The sequence below is a fragment of the Pelophylax lessonae genome (assembly GCF_965119305.1).
Source record: "Pelophylax lessonae genome assembly, chromosome: 5".
Taxonomy (NCBI): Eukaryota; Metazoa; Chordata; class Amphibia; order Anura; family Ranidae; genus Pelophylax; species Pelophylax lessonae.
The window spans coordinates 194313287-194331935 of record NC_138772.1 but is presented as its reverse complement, the minus strand read 5'-3'; the positions used below and the strand labels follow the sequence as shown (position 1 = coordinate 194331935).

At 42.5% G+C, this 18649-nt stretch overlaps 1 protein-coding gene across 2 annotated transcripts in view; it reads right to left on the bottom strand.

Annotated features, from left to right (window-relative positions):
• Positions 1-1256: 1256 nt before the first annotated feature.
• BMPER (BMP binding endothelial regulator) overlaps positions 1257-18649 on the bottom strand; it is a 357423-nt gene continuing 340030 nt past the window's right edge. For both annotated transcript variants that reach the window (XM_082259179.1, XM_082259180.1), the window contains one exon: positions 1257-1752. In XM_082259179.1, coding sequence (XP_082115305.1) covers positions 1571-1752 — 182 coding nt within the window. In that variant the 3' untranslated portion in view covers positions 1257-1570. The remainder of the gene's footprint in view (positions 1753-18649) is intronic.

Here is an 18649-nt window from a genome sequence, read left to right as displayed (position 1 = left end):
TTTCAGTGTTAGAAACTACACGTGTTCCTCTACTCATACAAAGATTTAATTAACACTTTTATCCAAAAATGGCCTAGGTATAGCAAGAACAAAATTAAGAGAGTTATGCTCTTGCCACTGCAGCAAGGGTGAGCTGCTCCTAAAGAGACACTGTCACCCAGAGCACAATGACAACTGCAATCTTAATCCACTAGCAATCTGCTCTCTGGGGCTCCATTGCAACACTTTTTTTCCAAGGTATAGCAAGAACAAAATTAAATAAATTATGGTGTTTCCACTGCAGCAGGGGAGATGCTCCTAAAGAGACACTATCACCCAGGGCACAATGACTGCAATCCAAATCCACTAACACTCTGCTCTCTGGTGTTCCATTGCAGCTTCCTCAGCCACAACTGACTAAAAAATACTCATTGATCCTGGGTATGGGGGCGCATTTGACCTTCTCCTATGAAGAAGAACTCAGTCCTAGAAGCCAATTACTGGACTAAGGCACTCTAGCATGCCTAAGGGGATGATATTACCAATCCATCCAGGCTACAACACCAGGAAGCATTAGGTATTTTGGTAAAGGCATTGACAGAGGAAGCAGCATCATTGGATCACTGGAGGTATCAGTGGGTGGGAGAGTGTATGATTTATAAAGATGCTGTCACTTTGCCCTGAATAGTGACAATTGGGTTCATTTACCAAGACTAGAGACTGCTAAATCTGGTGCAGCTGTGTATGGTAGCCAATGAGCATATAGCTTATTCAGCTTGTTCAATTGAGCTTTCACAAAAAAAAAATTAGAAACTGATTGGTTTTTATATGGAGCTGCACCAGATTGTTCATCAGTTTTAGTAAATAAATCCCAGTGTCTCTTTAGGCACTCATTTCTGGAACAGCTCTGGAGCTGAGATTTCTGGAGTTGCCTGGTGCTGGAAATTGCCTGGAGTTACTGCAAAGCAGAATCTGCCAAATATGGAGCACTACCAATTCTAGTTCAGGTTACTGCCCTATGTACTGAAAATATTATAAATCCTTATAATAAGTACCTGTCAGCAGTGAGCTATAGTGAACAAAAATTCCTCTCGTAATATCTGATCAAGTTCTGCATAATTTGTCCATTTTCAGAGATGTAAGCTTCAAGTTCAACAGGAAATTCATTTTGAATGTTAAAATATTCTGAAATGTTCTTTTGCTACAAAAATTCTTTGTAAAAACATAGAGCTCAAGCTATGGTAATGCTAACCGGTACATTTTCCGATGCCACCATATTAAATTAGAAACATCTGTTTTATTTATACAATTATTCAAATAGTTTAAAGGATAAAATCCTAAAAAATAATACATAAATCTTATAGCAAAAAATATACATATAATTATTTGTCTTTGCTTATATAAGTGATGTATAATTTTGTATTTATATTTATATCATATTTATATTAGTTGCTTGCGTCCATGTGTGTCAATGTGTCAGCACATATTCATTTTTACGAGTTCTGAGTTCAACAGTAGAGTCCTTCATTGGCTGAGCGCTTTTAAAAATAAAAAACTACCAGCTTTAAAAGTCCTTGATGAAAGATTTATGTCACCGCTGTGGACAGAGTGCAGGCTTGATGCATTTTCCTTTGTAAAGTACTAAATTAGCAGGGCAGTGACATCCAGCCACACACGGCCTGCTGCATGGACCAATTTCATTCCAGTTTTCACATGTCTTCAGGCATCCTGGACCACAGGTGTCATATACAGCTCCATGTTTACACTGAGTTGCTGAAATAGGAAAAGCAAAGAAAATTACCTTAATAGGTCTTATTATCACTTTACATATTGTTGTTTTATAACTGGTAAGAGCATCCTTTATTAAGCTGTCCAAGCACCAGCTGTAGTTCTCAGCAAAAATAATGGATGTTCAGTAAACATAGAACAACATGTACCAATCTTGCCCTAGTAGTAATTGATGCAATTGGACAAAATAAATGTTTATATAGTTTAAAAACATGTACCAGAATGCTCCAAAAGCATCAGGGTCAAATATTGATTTTGAATGACTCAGAATAATGTTTAGTGGGATTACCTTCCTGAAACAACATAAGAGAAGTAGAAGGAAAGATGGGCAAAGTACTTGTTGATATGCATTTAGGCATCTGATGGCAGGCAAATATATTTTATTCACATACCATTTGTTTAACTGTTGGCAATTATTGGCCTTTTTTAAAGCAGACCTTGCACTACAAAGCAAGGTCTTCTTAAAGTGGAGTTCCACCCATTTTTAATAAATTGGATTACATAGATGTATGTAATCCCCTTTAAAATGAATTTTACTAATGGAAAGTTTTTTTTTTTTTTGTTGCTAGTAAATACCTTATTTTCGGCTTTATTTATCCTCTTCTCACTTCCGAGTCTGGTCGGCGATTACGTCATTCGGCGATTCGCAGTGTGTGCTGGGATGGCATGAAATCTCGCTTTATTACACAGGAGATGAGCTGCACTGCGTGCTCTTCCCCGCCTCCTCTCAGTGAGCTGTATGTATGTAGTGTATTGAGGCTGTGCTCCGCCCCGCCTCCTCTCGATGAGCTCAGTGAGGATATAATGCTTTCAGTCTCCGCTCACTGAGAGGAGGCGAGGCGGAGCACGGCCTCAATACACTACATACATACAGCTCACTGAGAGGAGGCGGGGTGGAGGCTGGGGCAGAACACGCAGTACAGCTCATCTCCTGTGTAATAATGCGAGATTTCATGCCCTGAGATACATCCCAGCACACACTGCGAATCGCCGAATGACATAATCGCCGACTGGACCCGGAAGTGAGAAGAGGATAAATAAAGCAGAAAATCAGGTATTTACTAGCAAAAAAAAAAAACTTTCCATTGGTAAAAGTCGTTTTAAAGGGGATTACATACATCTAAAGTGACTAAAATGGGTGGAACTCCACTTTAAAGGAGATGTATGGGGTGCATAAAAAAACAAACCTTAATACTCACCTCTATGCTGCGGCATCAGTGTGATGCTGCATCTGTGCCTTTTCAGCTCTAACACAGATAACTGGGTGATCACATGATCATGGCTTAGTTCTCTGTCTGCTCAGAGCAGAGAGAAGTGACTGTCAGTCACCTCTTTCCGCTTTGCCCCTCCGACAACGCCAGGCAGGAGAGGGGGCAGGAACATCTTGATTCGACTCTCACCTGTGTGCTGTTAATCAGGCAGCTGGGTTGATGCCGACAATATGGTTGGGATCCTTCCAGAGCCTGGAGCGGCTGTATGATGTCAGCTAATAGCGGGCCTGCTATCAGCTGACATCATACAGCCGCTCCTGCTATCAGCGGATTCTGGGTCACAGGAGAGCAAAACTAAGTGCACTCCTATGACCCAGAGGAGAAGTCTGGCCAAAGAGCTTTGCCCATATTTCTCTTTTAAAGCCTAAGTTAAAACAGAAAAATAAGCAGAGGGGACATAATTTTCAGTTAGAAGGATGCATCCTTTGTGCTGGTACCTCTTCTTTTAGTTGAAATCCTCCTCTGTCCATGCCTCCCCACCCCCACCACTGTAATCGTCCAGAGCGGCAGAGGTTAATACAGCAAAGGGGCTGCCACAGGCTTTTATCAGGAGAACCTGACTATGCTTGCCCTTTCTGCCCAGCTGCTCCATTCACAGAAGCCATACTATAGCTTCTTTGAATGAAACAGGATCTATGAATGGATGACAGATAGATGATTGATAGCTTAACCCCCTCAATTCATAGATTGTGTTTCATTCATAGAAGCTGTAGTACGGCTTCTATGGCTGGATCAGCTGAGTGGAAAGGGTGGGCATAGTTGGGCTCTCTTGGTGACAGCCTGTCTGTGTAGCTCATTAGTTCTATTAACCCCTGCCACACCAGCAAATTATGGTGGATGAGGTGGGGGGGGGGTGAGGATTACGGTGGCTGAGGTGAGGGGGGGCAAAAGACAGAGGACTATTTCAAATAAAAGTAGAGGCATCAGCACAAGGGGCACATCCTACTGACTGTAAGTTATGTAATTTGTGCTGATTTTTCTGTTTTTGTTTTGGCTGCACTTGGGCTTTCATACATTGGCAACCCAAAGGAAATTGCTGCATTACATGAAAAAAAAGAACCTGCTGTGAAAAAAAAAGAAATGAATAAATATTCAGAGGGTGATGTCACAATCCTACTAGCAAGATCAGTATTGCAAATCTCACAAGAAGATGATCCAACAGGGTCCAACATTTTTCCTTGCAGTTTTTCACATTATTGTGGCAATTTATTATGGTAGAGGGGGTTCTGATGTATTAAGTGAACCTTGCTTTTAAGTGCAAGGTCCACTTTACCAATAACAGTGAAAAGGACAAACTTTTAAAACTGCCATAATAACGGAGTGCCAGATATCTCTTCACTACAATAACACTCGATATAGCGCAAATATAAAAAAGGAAAACTAATGATTGAAAAATAACTTCTTGCTAAGATGATATGTGTATCAAAATGCATCTGTGTTGGCATGATCTCTAAATTCTTAAATGTAGGAGCCACTGGGGCATCATGATGCATGAGATTTTTATTTGGGCAGCCTGCCAAAGAGCACAGGAGACCAAGAGGGATATGTAGAAAAGTTGAAGTAGCTTCAAGAGGTTAAAATACAAATTTGCCAAAGCAAATGAAACATTTGAAAGTGTGATTTACGTAGGGCAGAAGTTGAAATGATGTAAACGCAGTACTGTGTATATTTGTACAATGTCAACAATTCGTAAATTATACAAAAACAAAAGTCATCTGCACTGAGATAAATGTTTTCTGTCAAGGCTACATAATGCAATCAGATATTAAATAGCACTGCTCTTTATTCATTTTGAAAAAAAATTGTTTATCTCTTCAAACAGCAGAAAATATTATCACAGCACCCCCCTAATCTATCAAGATTCAACAAAGAACCTGACATTTAGAGTAGCTGCTGATATTAGGAATACATCCATGGCCGCAATTTTTGAAAAAGACACAAATAATAATTTTCACAAAGTTGGCTGCCTTTGTTTTTATGATGGCAATTTGCATATACTCCAGAATGTTATGAACAGTGATAAGATGAATTGCAATTAATTGCAAAGACCCTCTTTGACATGAAAATGAACTTAACCCCATAAAAAAACATTTCCACTGCATTTGTGAAGAAGGTTTTAGTGCGCCCAAGAAAGTCCAGCCAGTGCCAGGAGCAACTCCTACAGTTTATTCAGCTGCAAGATCGGGGCACCACCAGTGCAGAGTTTGCTCAGGAATAGCAGGTAGGTGTGCATGCATCTGCACGCACAGTGAGGAGAAGACTTTTGGAGGATGGCCTGGTGTCAAGAAGGGCAGCAAAGAAGCCAATTCTCTCCAGGATAAGCATCAGGTACAGACTGATATTCTGCAAAATGTATAGGTATTGGACTACTGAGGGCTGGGGTAAAGTCATTTTCTCGAATGAATTCCCTTTCTGATTTTTTGGGGCATATGGAAAAATAACTTGGCTGGAGAAGAAAAGGTGAGTGCTGCCATCAGTCCTGTGTCATGCCAACAATAAAGCGTTCTGAGACCATTCATGTGTAGGGTTGCTTCTCAGACAAGGGAGAGAGCTCACTTCCAATTTACCTAAGAACACAGCCATGAATAAAGAATGGTACAAAAACATCCTCTGAGAGCAAAAGTAATAACTAAGTAGCTTGAGGATCAAAACATCAAAATTTTGGGTCCATGGCCAAGAAAATTCCCAGACCTTAATTCCATTGAGAACTTGTAGTCAATCCTTAACCACATCCATACCGGCGTATAGTAATATGACGCCAGCAGGATGGCTTTACCGTTCCGGGCGGCCGTCATATGACGTCCGCCCATTCTAGCTGCTACTGCGCGCCCCCGGGGGCGCACAGTGCAGCAATCAGGGATGAGGCTCGTCCCTCGGACATAGCCCATCCCTGATCAAGGTAAACAGCCAATAGAAATTGGCTGTTTACCATGTGATCGGCTGTGTCAATCACAGCCGATCACATGAGCGGCTCCAGTGCGAGCCGCTTGTTCTCTCTGCAATGCGCGCCCCCGGGGGCGCGCAGAGCAGTGATCAGGGACGGGGCTCGTCCCCAGGACAGAGCCAATCCCCGATCTAGGTAAAGAGCCAATTAAATTGGCTTTTTACCACATGACCGGCTGTGTCCAATCACAGCCAGTCACAAATGTCAACAGAATTTTTGCTCTTTTTTTTGCTTATATCACGAAAAAAAAAAACCCAGTTGTGATCAAATACCACCAAAAGAAAGCTCTATTTGTGTGAAAAAAATTATAAAAATGTTGTTTGGTTACAGTGCAGTAGCATGACTGAGCAGTTGTCATTCAAAGTGTGAGAGTGCTGAAAGCTGAAAATTGGTCTGGGCAGGAAGGGGGTCTAACTGCTCTGTATGGAAGTGGTTAAGAGGCGGGTGAACAAAAAAAAACCCCACAAATTCTGACAAACTGCAAGTATTGATTATGCAAGAATGGGCTGCCATCAGTCAGGATGTGGCCCAGAAGTTGACTGACAGCATGCCAGGGGGAATTGCAGAGGACTTGAATAAGAAGGTCAACACTACAAATATTGACTCTTTGCATAAACCTAATGTAATTGTCAATAAAAGCCTTTGACACTTATGAAATGCTTGTATTTATACTTCAATATACCATATTAACATCTGACAAAAAGATCTAAAAACACTAAAACAGGAGACTTTGCGAAAATGTATATTTGGGTCAGTCTCAAAACTTTTGGCCACGGATGTATACTGATGTGACAGAAAAAAACAACATGGTAAGTGGGCTCCTTAGCACATATAAAAAGACTTAGGGATCTTTGTTATTGCTGGACACCTGTACATTACAGTTAGGGCTATCACATACAGTATAGTTACATATTTAGTCAGATTAAAAAAAAAAGTCTATCTAGTTCACCTACAAAAAAATAAATAAATGAAATATGCTAAATAAATAGAAAACCTCCATATACAGAATCCTATACCCACTGATGATCCAGGGGAAGGGAAAATAAACCTATAAAGCATGGCCAAATTTGCTCCAGCAAGGGAAAAATACATTTCTTTCTAATTCCCAAAAACGTCAATCAGATATTCCCCGGATCAAAAATCTCCTAGCCTTTATTTTAGTGGCCTGGCTGGTAAAAAATTGGAATTTATTGCTATGTCAATAATAGAAAAGAGATCATAAATCCAGTATTTTCCCTAAAAAAGGTGACAACTCTAATTACAACTCTTAACTTTTAATGAACACAATCAGTCATTATCTATTGCATTGACAGATATTATTCACAATCTACCTGCAGTATATTTTGGTCTATCGGCCAACAAGGTAGCCTATAATGCTAATGGAGCAAAAGGTATATATCAAGGGAATGGGTGGAAGTGGCCAACCTTTGACACTATAGCGGCTGTAGTACATAACTATGATTAACACATAACATCCATTAAATGAGCATAATTCATTCAACAATGATTGTGAATGTTAAAAATGATCTGTGAGTATGTATATATAAGTGTATGTTCGTATTTTGCAAGAATATGTTTATTTTTTTTTACAAAAGAAGCTGAAAGTGCCAAATGCCTTTTTGGTAGGTATCTTTTTTGCTAATTAAAGTAATTATGCCATGAGCCAAAATACCTGTGTGATTAGCCTCATAGAAGCAGCCATTTCTTGACTCAAGTGCTACATTCTAGCTCTAGGGCCGTGACTCAATGAATAGACCTAGCTTTATTGCCTTCTCTGACTGCTAATATAATTGTCTGTAAAATATTTTTGTATTATTTCCCATATTCTGCACAGCTGAAATCAGAACGAGTGAGAGGTTATGCACTATAAGGATATCCGGGCTGTACTGCATTGTATAATGCTGACAATTGAATGTGTATTTTTAGGCTTTGGAGTCGTCAGTAGATGAGGAAGGGAGAGTTCTATGTGACACAGAAAGCTGTCTACACTAACAGTTTATTTGGGGTACATAGGAGAACCATGGAGGAGTAACATCATGAAGCATGCTGAAGAATGGGATTGGCATGATGTTGTCATGTTTTAAGGAAGTAATTAATTAGCAACAGGCTTTTTACACATGACATACCTGCTCATGGTCTTGACCACTGTTGTTGACCAGTCACAGGCAGTTTATTTTTTGGCAACCAGAAAAAGGTCTATTCCCCACCAGAATGACTGTATGAAAATTGGACAGGAACTTAACTGGCAACTGTACAGAGACACATCCTTGTAAAATCAAGGTGCCTGGTAATATACATTTCTGCTTCTTTACACATAATAACTAACAATGTTGTAACTCACTACTAACAGTAGCGCAAACATTGTGAAAAAGTTGAACCAGCAGGATCAGGAGATGCAGAGATTTAAAAGATTTTTTCCTATGATGCTAAAAAGAAAGAAGACTGATTATAGTATTTTCCAAGGTATCTGGAAGGCAGCCCAGACAGCTTGGGACCAATAAGTTCTAGGATACATTTTGTTAAAGCATGTGTAAGCCCCAAATCTATTTTCCAGTAAGTTAGGTATCATACTTGTTTCTTACTGAATACAATTTTCTTTAAAATAATATATATATATATATATATATATATATATATATTTTTTTATATATATATATATATTTTTTTTTTTTTTTTACTCAAGTGTTGCAAGCTGCCCTGAATGCTCCTTTATTTGGTCATTGGGCTGCCATCAGGTCTTATAGATAGGTAGACCAATGGTCAACTGAAGGAGCGCACATGACGGGCTGACAATGCTGCTACAAATTTTTGAGGCAGTGGCTTAGTGTTATCAGCCTACAACAGGAAGTGTTGTTACTGGCAGGACCTCCAGATACTTTCTAAAAGATTGACAAAAAATATTTGCCTAATTAAACTGTATACAGTGAGGCATGATGCTAAACATTATTAAAAGTAGATATTGGGCTCCACTTGTCTGCCTCCTCCTCCACTGCTGCCACATTTGGCACTTTGTGGGCAGGGGGGGGGGGGGAGCGGGGTACCTGGTTTTGACTGGAAGTTTGTCCCCCCCTCTTTCCCTGAGCAGCATTCTGGGACACTTCTCAGGTCCCAGAAGACTGTGGTCTATTCACAAATGCGCAGTAGGAAACTGGTTGTGAAGCTGCAAGGCTTGATTGCCGGTTTCCCTTAGTCAAGATGGCGGCCCCAGCACCCGCTAGCTGATTGAATAACTGGCTCAGGTGAGGACTCCGCTGAAAGCCTGGACAGATAAGTGCCCAAATATACAGTATTTTTACTGAAGCAGCCTGGAGCTCCTCTTTAATGCAAACAGAGTGGACTGTTTGGCTTACACAGAGCTTCAGTGTTTTCCGAACAGCAATAATAGTTTGCTAAACACTTTAATTTGTTGTCTGGAATTGTTCTTTTAAAGGTCTGAATAGCCCATGAGTCATCAAAGTACCTACAGTCCAAAAAATGCCAAAGAAAAGCAGCTAAAACTGATGCAAAACACATGAAATCATGCAAATTAAACGGGGCTTTGAACATTGTTCCCCTAATGTCTATAGATGATACTTGGAGTAAAAGAGTGTTCTGCTTTCTTTATATGTTCTCAAAGCCATGTTTTACTGACGACTCAGGCAACCCAGTGCCGGAGGTAAATAGTAAGCGTGCGCAATAAACGAGGACTCAGGAACTAACAGGATTTACAGCCCAAAGTGCAGCAAACATGCAAATTTCTATTCCTGTAAATTGGTACCAGAATTTTACCATTGATGGTTTGTATTGTGCCAGCGGAATCACATGTGTTGAAGTGTTTGCGAACTTGAAGAGGAGGAATAAAAGGAAATCTTGAATCCATCATAACTATGCCTCACCCAGTTGTGGTTTTTTTCACAGTAATGAGGATCCTTCAAGCTGCTGTGTTTCAGCTGTCAGAATAAAGTCGGATGTGGTGAAAAGGAAATAAAGGCTTCAAGAAGACAGATGTGCGTAGCTGTGTATGTGTGATCAGGCAGATGTGAAAAGAGGTTTTTAGCTCTGCTAAAAAAAAAAAAAAAAGAAAAAAGGTGGCAAAATGGACCACTGGCACACTTAAGCACGAGCTGTTATTCAATTCCACTAAAATTAACACCTTCCAGCAATGAAAAATGCCAATGCCTAGCCAAATACAACAAACCATAAAAATCCTTGAGAAAAGCTCAATATAGCTCTCAAGTGACCTGGCCGGTTGCACGCGTCTTTTCTATAAGTCACCCGATCTACAGATGTATTTATTACCTCACTTATGTTCCATTATTTTCTCCTTAGCTGACCCAGCCATTCTAATCCCCATGTATCTGTTTTAGGTTTCTGATTGCAAGAAATCCTGTCAAGGAAAGTGGAAACCAATTGTGGGAGGACAGCTAGAGCGAGAATAAATAAATGTATCGCATGTGATACAAGCTAAATCATGCAAGTTGAGATGGGAAAAGTTTGACTTTTCCACTTGCTTAAACGTTCCTGTCTTATGACAGACTGCAGCACAGATCGAGGTAAAAGTATGAGAACTGGGCTTACGTTATTAATGTCAGACTCAAATAAAACAGGGCTGAACCGAGCAGATGAAAACCTGCAAGGTGGCGGATTAAATCTTTTGAGGTTTCACCTTCTTAATTAAAAAGAATAGTGCATGCCTTTCGTAATTAGAGTTTTATAAAATCCCAAAAAAGACTGAAACATGTAAAGGGAATAAATGTATGGCCTTTTCTATTGTTTCTAGACACACAAAGATGAAAGAGATCTGTTTGGTGCAAATATTGTTATCAAAGGTGTTATTGAAACTTTGTTTCTGTATACATTTATTTTTACACATAATAATTAAGACAGCCTTTTTTGCTCACCTAAACATATGTATTTACCTTTTTTTTATTGTTAGCATTGTCCATTTCCTTGATGGGAGACTCACTGGTGGGGGGGGGCACAGATATGATGGGAAACATATATGATATTAATATACCCACTCCCTCCCTTTTTGGGAAGGGGAATTGTTTACCCCATTACCCTCACAGGAAGGGTGAGTTTATTTGTTTTATACACTTATGATACTTGACATATCTTGGTTCTCGCCTTTGCATGGCAGTTCCTCCATGGTGATTCTGAAGGAACATCTAATGGCCCTGGATGGAAACCACTGTGTGGTTATGAGTAAGCGATCTACAGCATCGTGAAACGCGTCAACCCGACACGTCTGTTTGTACACTGTCTGTTTGCTTCATCTATGAGGAATAAAAGAACTTATTGATTTCATCACCTTGAGTGCGGTCTCAAACTTGGATTTCTTAAACCACTGTCCCCCGCCACCATATCTGCAGTCTGGCGGGGGGGGGGGTTGCACTGTCTCTGCCTGGGTTGATATCTCTCAAGAAGGTACCACAGAGCTAAGCTTTTGATGCCGAGGAACCTGGAATGTCAGCAAGGCCCCTTTCACACAGGCGATCCGATCCAATCCGCCTGTCAGTTTTTCAGGCAGACCCGATTGGATGCACCATGCAGCCCTATGGAGCAGCGGATGTCAGCAGAGACATCTCTGCTGACACCCGCTGCTATCCGATCCGATCCTGTTCGTGAAATCTGGAGGGATGGAAACCCTATTTTCCATCCGTCTGGAGGATCGGATAAGATCGTATGAAAACAGACAGGCTGTCCATTTTCATCTAATCTCCTATAGAGAAAAGTGGGGTTCTGACAGCTCTGCAAAGTAAGCGTAGACAGAGCTGTCATCCGCCTGCTCAGCAGGGATCTGCGGATCGATCCCCGATGAGCAAAACGGAGTCCGTCGGGCACTCTGCCTGTGTGAAAGGGGCCTTATCATGTTTTTAAATAAGTTTGAGAATGACCCCCTTTGTTTTTTTTCTGTATACCAGATTTGTGATTGCATACATAAGGCTGTGGTTCCTGACCACGCAATGCTGATATTGTTTTCATGTAATATTTGCTTCATGTTACTTTTCTTTGAAAATAAGATAAAGATTACACAAAAAAAAAAAAAATGCAGTCTGATTTTTACTTTGAAAATGCCCCTTTCACACATACGTTCGTTTCATCAGTTCTGTCACGTTTTTTCAAAGAATGGATAAAGTTTACATCAGTTTATCATCAGTTTCTCATCAGCAGCTCATCAGTTACTTATCAGTTTCTCATCAGTTTTTTTTACATCCACTACCATTGCAAAAATGGACCGTTTGTCCGTTTATCGTACATTTCATTTTTTTAGCGGAACAAAAATAGGGCTTTGATCCATTTAAAAAAACAGATGTTGACAGATGCCGATGTAAACTAATGTAAATGGATGATCATCTGTCAATGGGTGGATAAAAAGTGGACATCATTGCATCACCGTCCAGGATCAGGGGAGCCACTGCTCAGATGTCAGGGACTCTGCTTCCTGTGCGGGCATACAATACACGGTGTGAGGACTTCTACCAACCACGCAGAGATGCAGGTAGTGCGGGTGGATGGCAGGTTACATGTTTCAGAGCATGCGCAGCTCCTTCGTCAGACCCCGGCACCTGTCAACATCCATTTTTTGTAACGTATCAAAGCCCTATTTTTGTTTCGTTAAAAAAACTAAATGGATGAAAAACAGATGTGAATGGACAGATGGTCCATTTTTGCATTGGTAGTGGATGTAAAATAACTGATGTAAAAACTGATGAGAAACTGATAAGTAACCGCTGAGCAGCTGATGAGAACTAGGGTTGAGCGGACACCTAGATGTCCGTGTTCGACGGGTTCGGCCGAACTTTAAAAAAAAGTCCGGGTCCGTGTCCCGGACTTTTACCGAACTTTTCCCGGACACCGAACCCCATTGAAGTCAATGGGGACCCGAACTTTAAGGCACTAAAATGGCTCTAAAACACCAAAGGAAAGGGCTAGAGTGCTGCAAATGGCAGCAAAACGTAATTAAGAGCATGGCAAGTGCTCTGCAAACAAATGTGGATAGGGAAATAACTTAAAACAACAAAAAAAAACAGAAAAATAAAACAATGTTCTTCTTCATCTCTGAAGGACGAGGCCCATATGGAGTAGGAGGGAGGTTGAGGTGGTGGTGGATGTGGCGGTGACATAGGCGTGCGCACAGGGTGTGCTGGGTGTGCCTGGGCACACCCTAATCACCTAGGGCACATAGCATTGCCAGTGAGGAGATGGGAAAGATCTCCCTGGGACCTGCTCTGCTCTATTTCTCCTTGCCTACAGGTACATGGCCCCGATACATTACTCTCCCTGCTGGCAAACACATGCATGTGTATTTCAACTTTGGGGTGCACACCTTAATGCAATAGGCTGCGCACACCTATGGGCGGTGTAGGTGGAAGCGGCGGTGGAGGAGGACCAGGGCCGGATTAACAGCATCATGGGCTTGGTGCTGAGGATTTTGAAGGGCCTTAAGGGCCGTGCCTTGCCATGCACCCAGAGGAGGAAGGGTGCAGCCATGCATGCCTAATTCAACATGGGATGCTGTCTCTGAAGCCCATAAACACATCCATGCATCGCCAACTGTCCCTCCTTGTCCGGCCTTCACGCTGTGTGGGGAGGTTCTGAGGGTGCTGCCTGGGGAAGCGAGCATAGAAGCCAGACTTCTGTGTTTACAAGTGACAGAAGAGCGGTAACAGTGAATATGGCCAACCCGGGGCCTATATAAAAGGTAGGGGCCTGGAGCTGCAGCTCCAATAGCCCCTACATTAATCTGGCCCTGAGGAGGAGGACGAGGTAGCCAACACTGCTTCTTTTCAAAAATTTTAAATGAGGGTACACCCCAAAAGAGTGAGAAAGAGCAAAAATGGAACAATGGGTGGGTAAGGTCGGTATCCATTGCTATTCTGCATAAGGTACGGAAAAGTCCCGTGGGATCCATGCCTGGTTCATTTTAATGAACGTGAGCTTGTCCACATTGTCTCTGGACAGGCGGCTGCGCTTGTCTGTTATAACGCCCCCAGCCGTGCTAAATACCCGTTCAGATAATACACTGGCTGCAGGGCACGCCAGCACCTCCAAGGCGTAAAGGGCAAGCTCAGGCCATGTGCCCAATTTGGAGACCCAGAAGTTGAAGGGGGCAGACCCGTCATTCACTACATGTAGGCGTGTGCACACATACTGCTCCACCATGTTGGTAAAATGCTGCCTCCTGCTAAGACGTTCCATCTGAGCTGCTGGTGCTGCTGTTTGTTGTGGCGTGCTGACAAAGCTTTTCCACATTTCGGCCATGCTAACCCTGCCTTCTGAGGTGCTGGCGGTGCCCTGGTTGCGTTGGCGACCTCCTCCTCCTCCTCCTCTGCCTTGTGCTTCCACTGTGGCCCCGCTGTCAGATGGGAATGCCAGCAGCATGGCGTCTACCAGCGTGCGCTTGTACTCGCGCATCTTGCGATCGCGCTCCAGTGAGTGAATTAAGGACGGTACGTTGTCCTTGTAACGGGGATCCAGCAGCGTGGCCACCCAGTAATCAGCACAAGTTAGAATGTGGGCAACTCGGCGGTCGTTGTGGAGACACTGCAGCATGTAATCGCTCATGTGTGCCAGGCTGCCCAGAGGCAACGAAAGGCTGTCCTCTGTGGGAGGTGTATCGTCCGTGTCCTCTGTATCCCCCCAGCCACGCACCAGTGATGGCCATGAGCTGGCCTGGGTGCCACCCTGCTGTGAACATGGTTCCATCTCCTCCTCCAGCTCCTCCTCCTCCTCATCCTCCTCATCCTCCAGAACTGTGCCCCTGCTGGACAATTGCGTCCCTGGCGTTTGCGTGTGCAGGAACCCACCCTCGGAGCCCCTTGCGAATGACTGCCCTGAAAGCCTTGGAAATGTTACCTCTTCATCCTCCTCCTCCTCCTCATCCTGTGCCACATCCTCTTCCATCATCGCCCGAATTGTTTTTTCAAGGAGGCATAGAAGTGGGATAGTTAAGCTGAGAACGGCGTCATTGCCACTGGCCATGTTGGTGGAGTACTCAAAACAGCGCAACAAGGCACACAGGTCTCGCATGGAGGCCCAGTTAAATTAAATAGCGGAATAGAAAATATGATCCAAAAAAAGTGTATGTATATCACACGTACACAACCACACTGGGCCCCAATTACTATTGTTTGTACCCCTAAAAGGCTAGATGAGGAGTAGGGGGAGTATGGAACAGGCAGCACCCTCAAACCTTCAGAAGTATGAGATGAACCCCAACAACTTGGAAAGGTGGATCTCTCTCACACGTACCAACACAGACTATCCCCCAATTTAACTGATCCCCAAAGGTTTTTGATTAAATAGCGGAATAGAAAATATGATCCAAAAAAAGTGTATGTATATCACACGTACACAACCACACTAGGCCCCAATTACTATTGTTTGTACCCCTAAAAGGCTAGGAGTAGGGGGAGTATGGAACAGGCAGCACCCTCAAACCTTCAGAAGTATGAGATGAACCCCAACAACTTGGAAAGGTGGATCTCTCTCACACGTACCAACACAGACTATCCCCCAATTTAACTGATCCCCAAAGGTTTTTGATTAAATAGCGGAATAGAAAATATGATCCAAAAAAAGTGTATGTATATCACACGTACACAACCACACTGGGCCCCAATTACTATTGTTTGTACCCCTAAAAGGCTAGATGAGGAGTAGGGGGAGTATGGAACAGGCAGCACCCTCAAACCTTCAGAAGTATGAGATGAACCCCAACAACTTGGAAAGGTGGATCTCTCTCACACGTACCAACACAGACTATCCCCCAATTTAACTGATCCCCAAAGGTTTTTGATTAAATAGCGGAATAGAAAATATGATCCAAAAAAAGTGTATGTATATCACACGTACACAACCACACTAGGCCCCAATTACTATTGTTTGTACCCCTAAAAGGCTAGGAGTAGGGGGAGTATGGAACAGGCAGCACCCTCAAACCTTCAGAAGTATGAGATGAACCCCAACAACTTGGAAAGGTGGATCTCTCTCACACGTACCAACACAGACTATCCCCCAATTTAACTGATCCCCAAAGGTTTTTGATTAAATAGCGGAATAGAAAATATGATCCAAAAAAAGTGTATGTATATCACACGTACACAACCACACTAGGCCCCAATTACTATTGTTTGTACCCCTAAAAGGCTAGATGAGGAGTAGGGGGGGTATGGAACAGGCAGCACCCTCAAACCTTCAGAAGTATGAGATGAACCCCAACAACTTGGAAAGGTGGATCTCTCTCACACGTACCAACACAGACTATCCCCCAATTTAACTGATCCCCAAAGGTTTTTGATTAAATAGCGGAATAGAAAATATGATCCAAAAAAAGTGTATGTATATCACACGTACACAACCACACTAGGCCCCAATTACTATTGTTTGTACCCCTAAAAGGCTAGATGAGGAGTAGGGGGGGTATGGAACAGGCAGCACCCTCAAACCTTCAGAAGTATGAGATGAACCCCAACAACTTGGAAAGGTGGATCTCTCTCACACGTACCAACACAGACTATCCCCCAATTTAACTGATCCCCAAAGGTTTTTGATTAAATAGCGGAATAGAAAATATGATCCAAAAAAAGTGTATGTATATCACACGTACACAACCACACTAGGCCCCAATTACTATTGTTTGTACCCCTAAAAGGCTAGGAGTAGGGGGAGTATGGAACAGGCAGCACCCTCAAACCTTCAGAAGTATGAGATGAACCCCAACAACTTGGAAAGGTGGATCTCTCTCACACGTACCAACACAGACTATCCCCCAATTTAACTGATCCCCAAAGGTTTTTGATTAAATAGCGGAATAGAAAATATGATCCAAAAAAAGTGTATGTATATCACACGTACACAACCACACTGGGCCCCAATTACTATTGTTTGTACCCCTAAAAGGCTAGATGAGGAGTAGGGGGAGTATGGAACAGGCAGCACCCTCAAACCTTCAGAAGTATGAGATGAACCCCAACAACTTGGAAAGGTGGATCTCTCTCACACGTACCAACACAGACTATCCCCCAATTTAACTGATCCCCAAAGGTTTTTGATTAAATAGCGGAATAGAAAATATGATCCAAAAAAAGTGTATGTATATCACACGTACACAACCACACTAGGCCCCAATTACTATTGTTTGTACCCCTAAAAGGCTAGGAGTAGGGGGAGTATGGAACAGGCAGCACCCTCAAACCTTCAGAAGTATGAGATGAACCCCAACAACTTGGAAAGGTGGATCTCTCTCACACGTACCAACACAGACTATCCCCCAATTTAACTGATCCCCAAAGGTTTTTGATTAAATAGCGGAATAGAAAATATGATCCAAAAAAAGTGTATGTATATCACACGTACACAACCACACTAGGCCCCAATTACTATTGTTTGTACCCCTAAAAGGCTAGATGAGGAGTAGGGGGGGTATGGAACAGGCAGCACCCTCAAACCTTCAGAAGTATGAGATGAACCCCAACAACTTGGAAAGGTGGATCTCTCTCACACGTACCAACACAGACTATCCCCCAATTTAACTGATCCCCAAAGGTTTTTGATTAAATAGCGGAATAGAAAATATGATCCAAAAAAAGTGTATGTATATCACACGTACACAACCACACTAGGCCCCAATTACTATTGTTTGTACCCCTAAAAGGCTAGATGAGGAGTAGGGGGGGTATGGAACAGGCAGCACCCTCAAACCTTCAGAAGTATGAGATGAACCCCAACAACTTGGAAAGGTGGATCTCTCTCACACGTACCAACACAGACTATCCCCCAATTTAACTGATCCCCAAAGGTTTTTGATTAAATAGCGGAATAGAAAATATGATCCAAAAAAAGTGTATGTATATCACACGTACACAACCACACTAGGCCCCAATTACTATTGTTTGTACCCCTAAAAGGCTAGGAGTAGGGGGAGTATGGAACAGGCAGCACCCTCAAACCTTCAGAAGTATGAGATGAACCCCAACAACTTGGAAAGGTGGATCTCTCTCACACGTACCAACACAGACTATCCCCCAATTTAACTGATCCCCAAAGGTTTTTGATTAAATAGCGGAATAGAAAATATGATCCAAAAAAAGTGTATGTATATCACACGTACACAACCACACTAGGCCCCAATTACTATTGTTTGTACCCCTAAAAGGCTAGGAGTAGGGGGAGTATGGAACAGGCAGCACCCTCAAACCTTCAGAAGTATGAGATGAACCCCAACAACTTGGAAAGGTGGATCTCTCTCACACGTACCAACACAGACTATCCCCCAATTTAACTGATCCCCAAAGGTTTTTGATTAAATAGCGGAATAGAAAATATGATCCAAAAAAAGTGTATGTATATCACACGTACACAACCACACTAGGCCCCAATTACTATTGTTTGTACCCCTAAAAGGCTAGATGAGGAGTAGGGGGAGTATGGAACAGGCAGCACCCTCAAATCTTCAGAAGTATGAGATTGTGTTCACTGTACCCCACAAAGATTGAGTTCACTGCACCCCACAATGATTGTGTTCACTGCACCCCACAAAGATTGTGTTCACTGCACCTCACAAAGATTGTGTTCACTGTACCCCCCAAAGATTGTGTTCACTGCACCCCACAAAGATTCTGTTCACTGTACCCCACAAAGATTGTGTTCACTGCACCCTAAAAGGATGTTGTTCACTGCACCC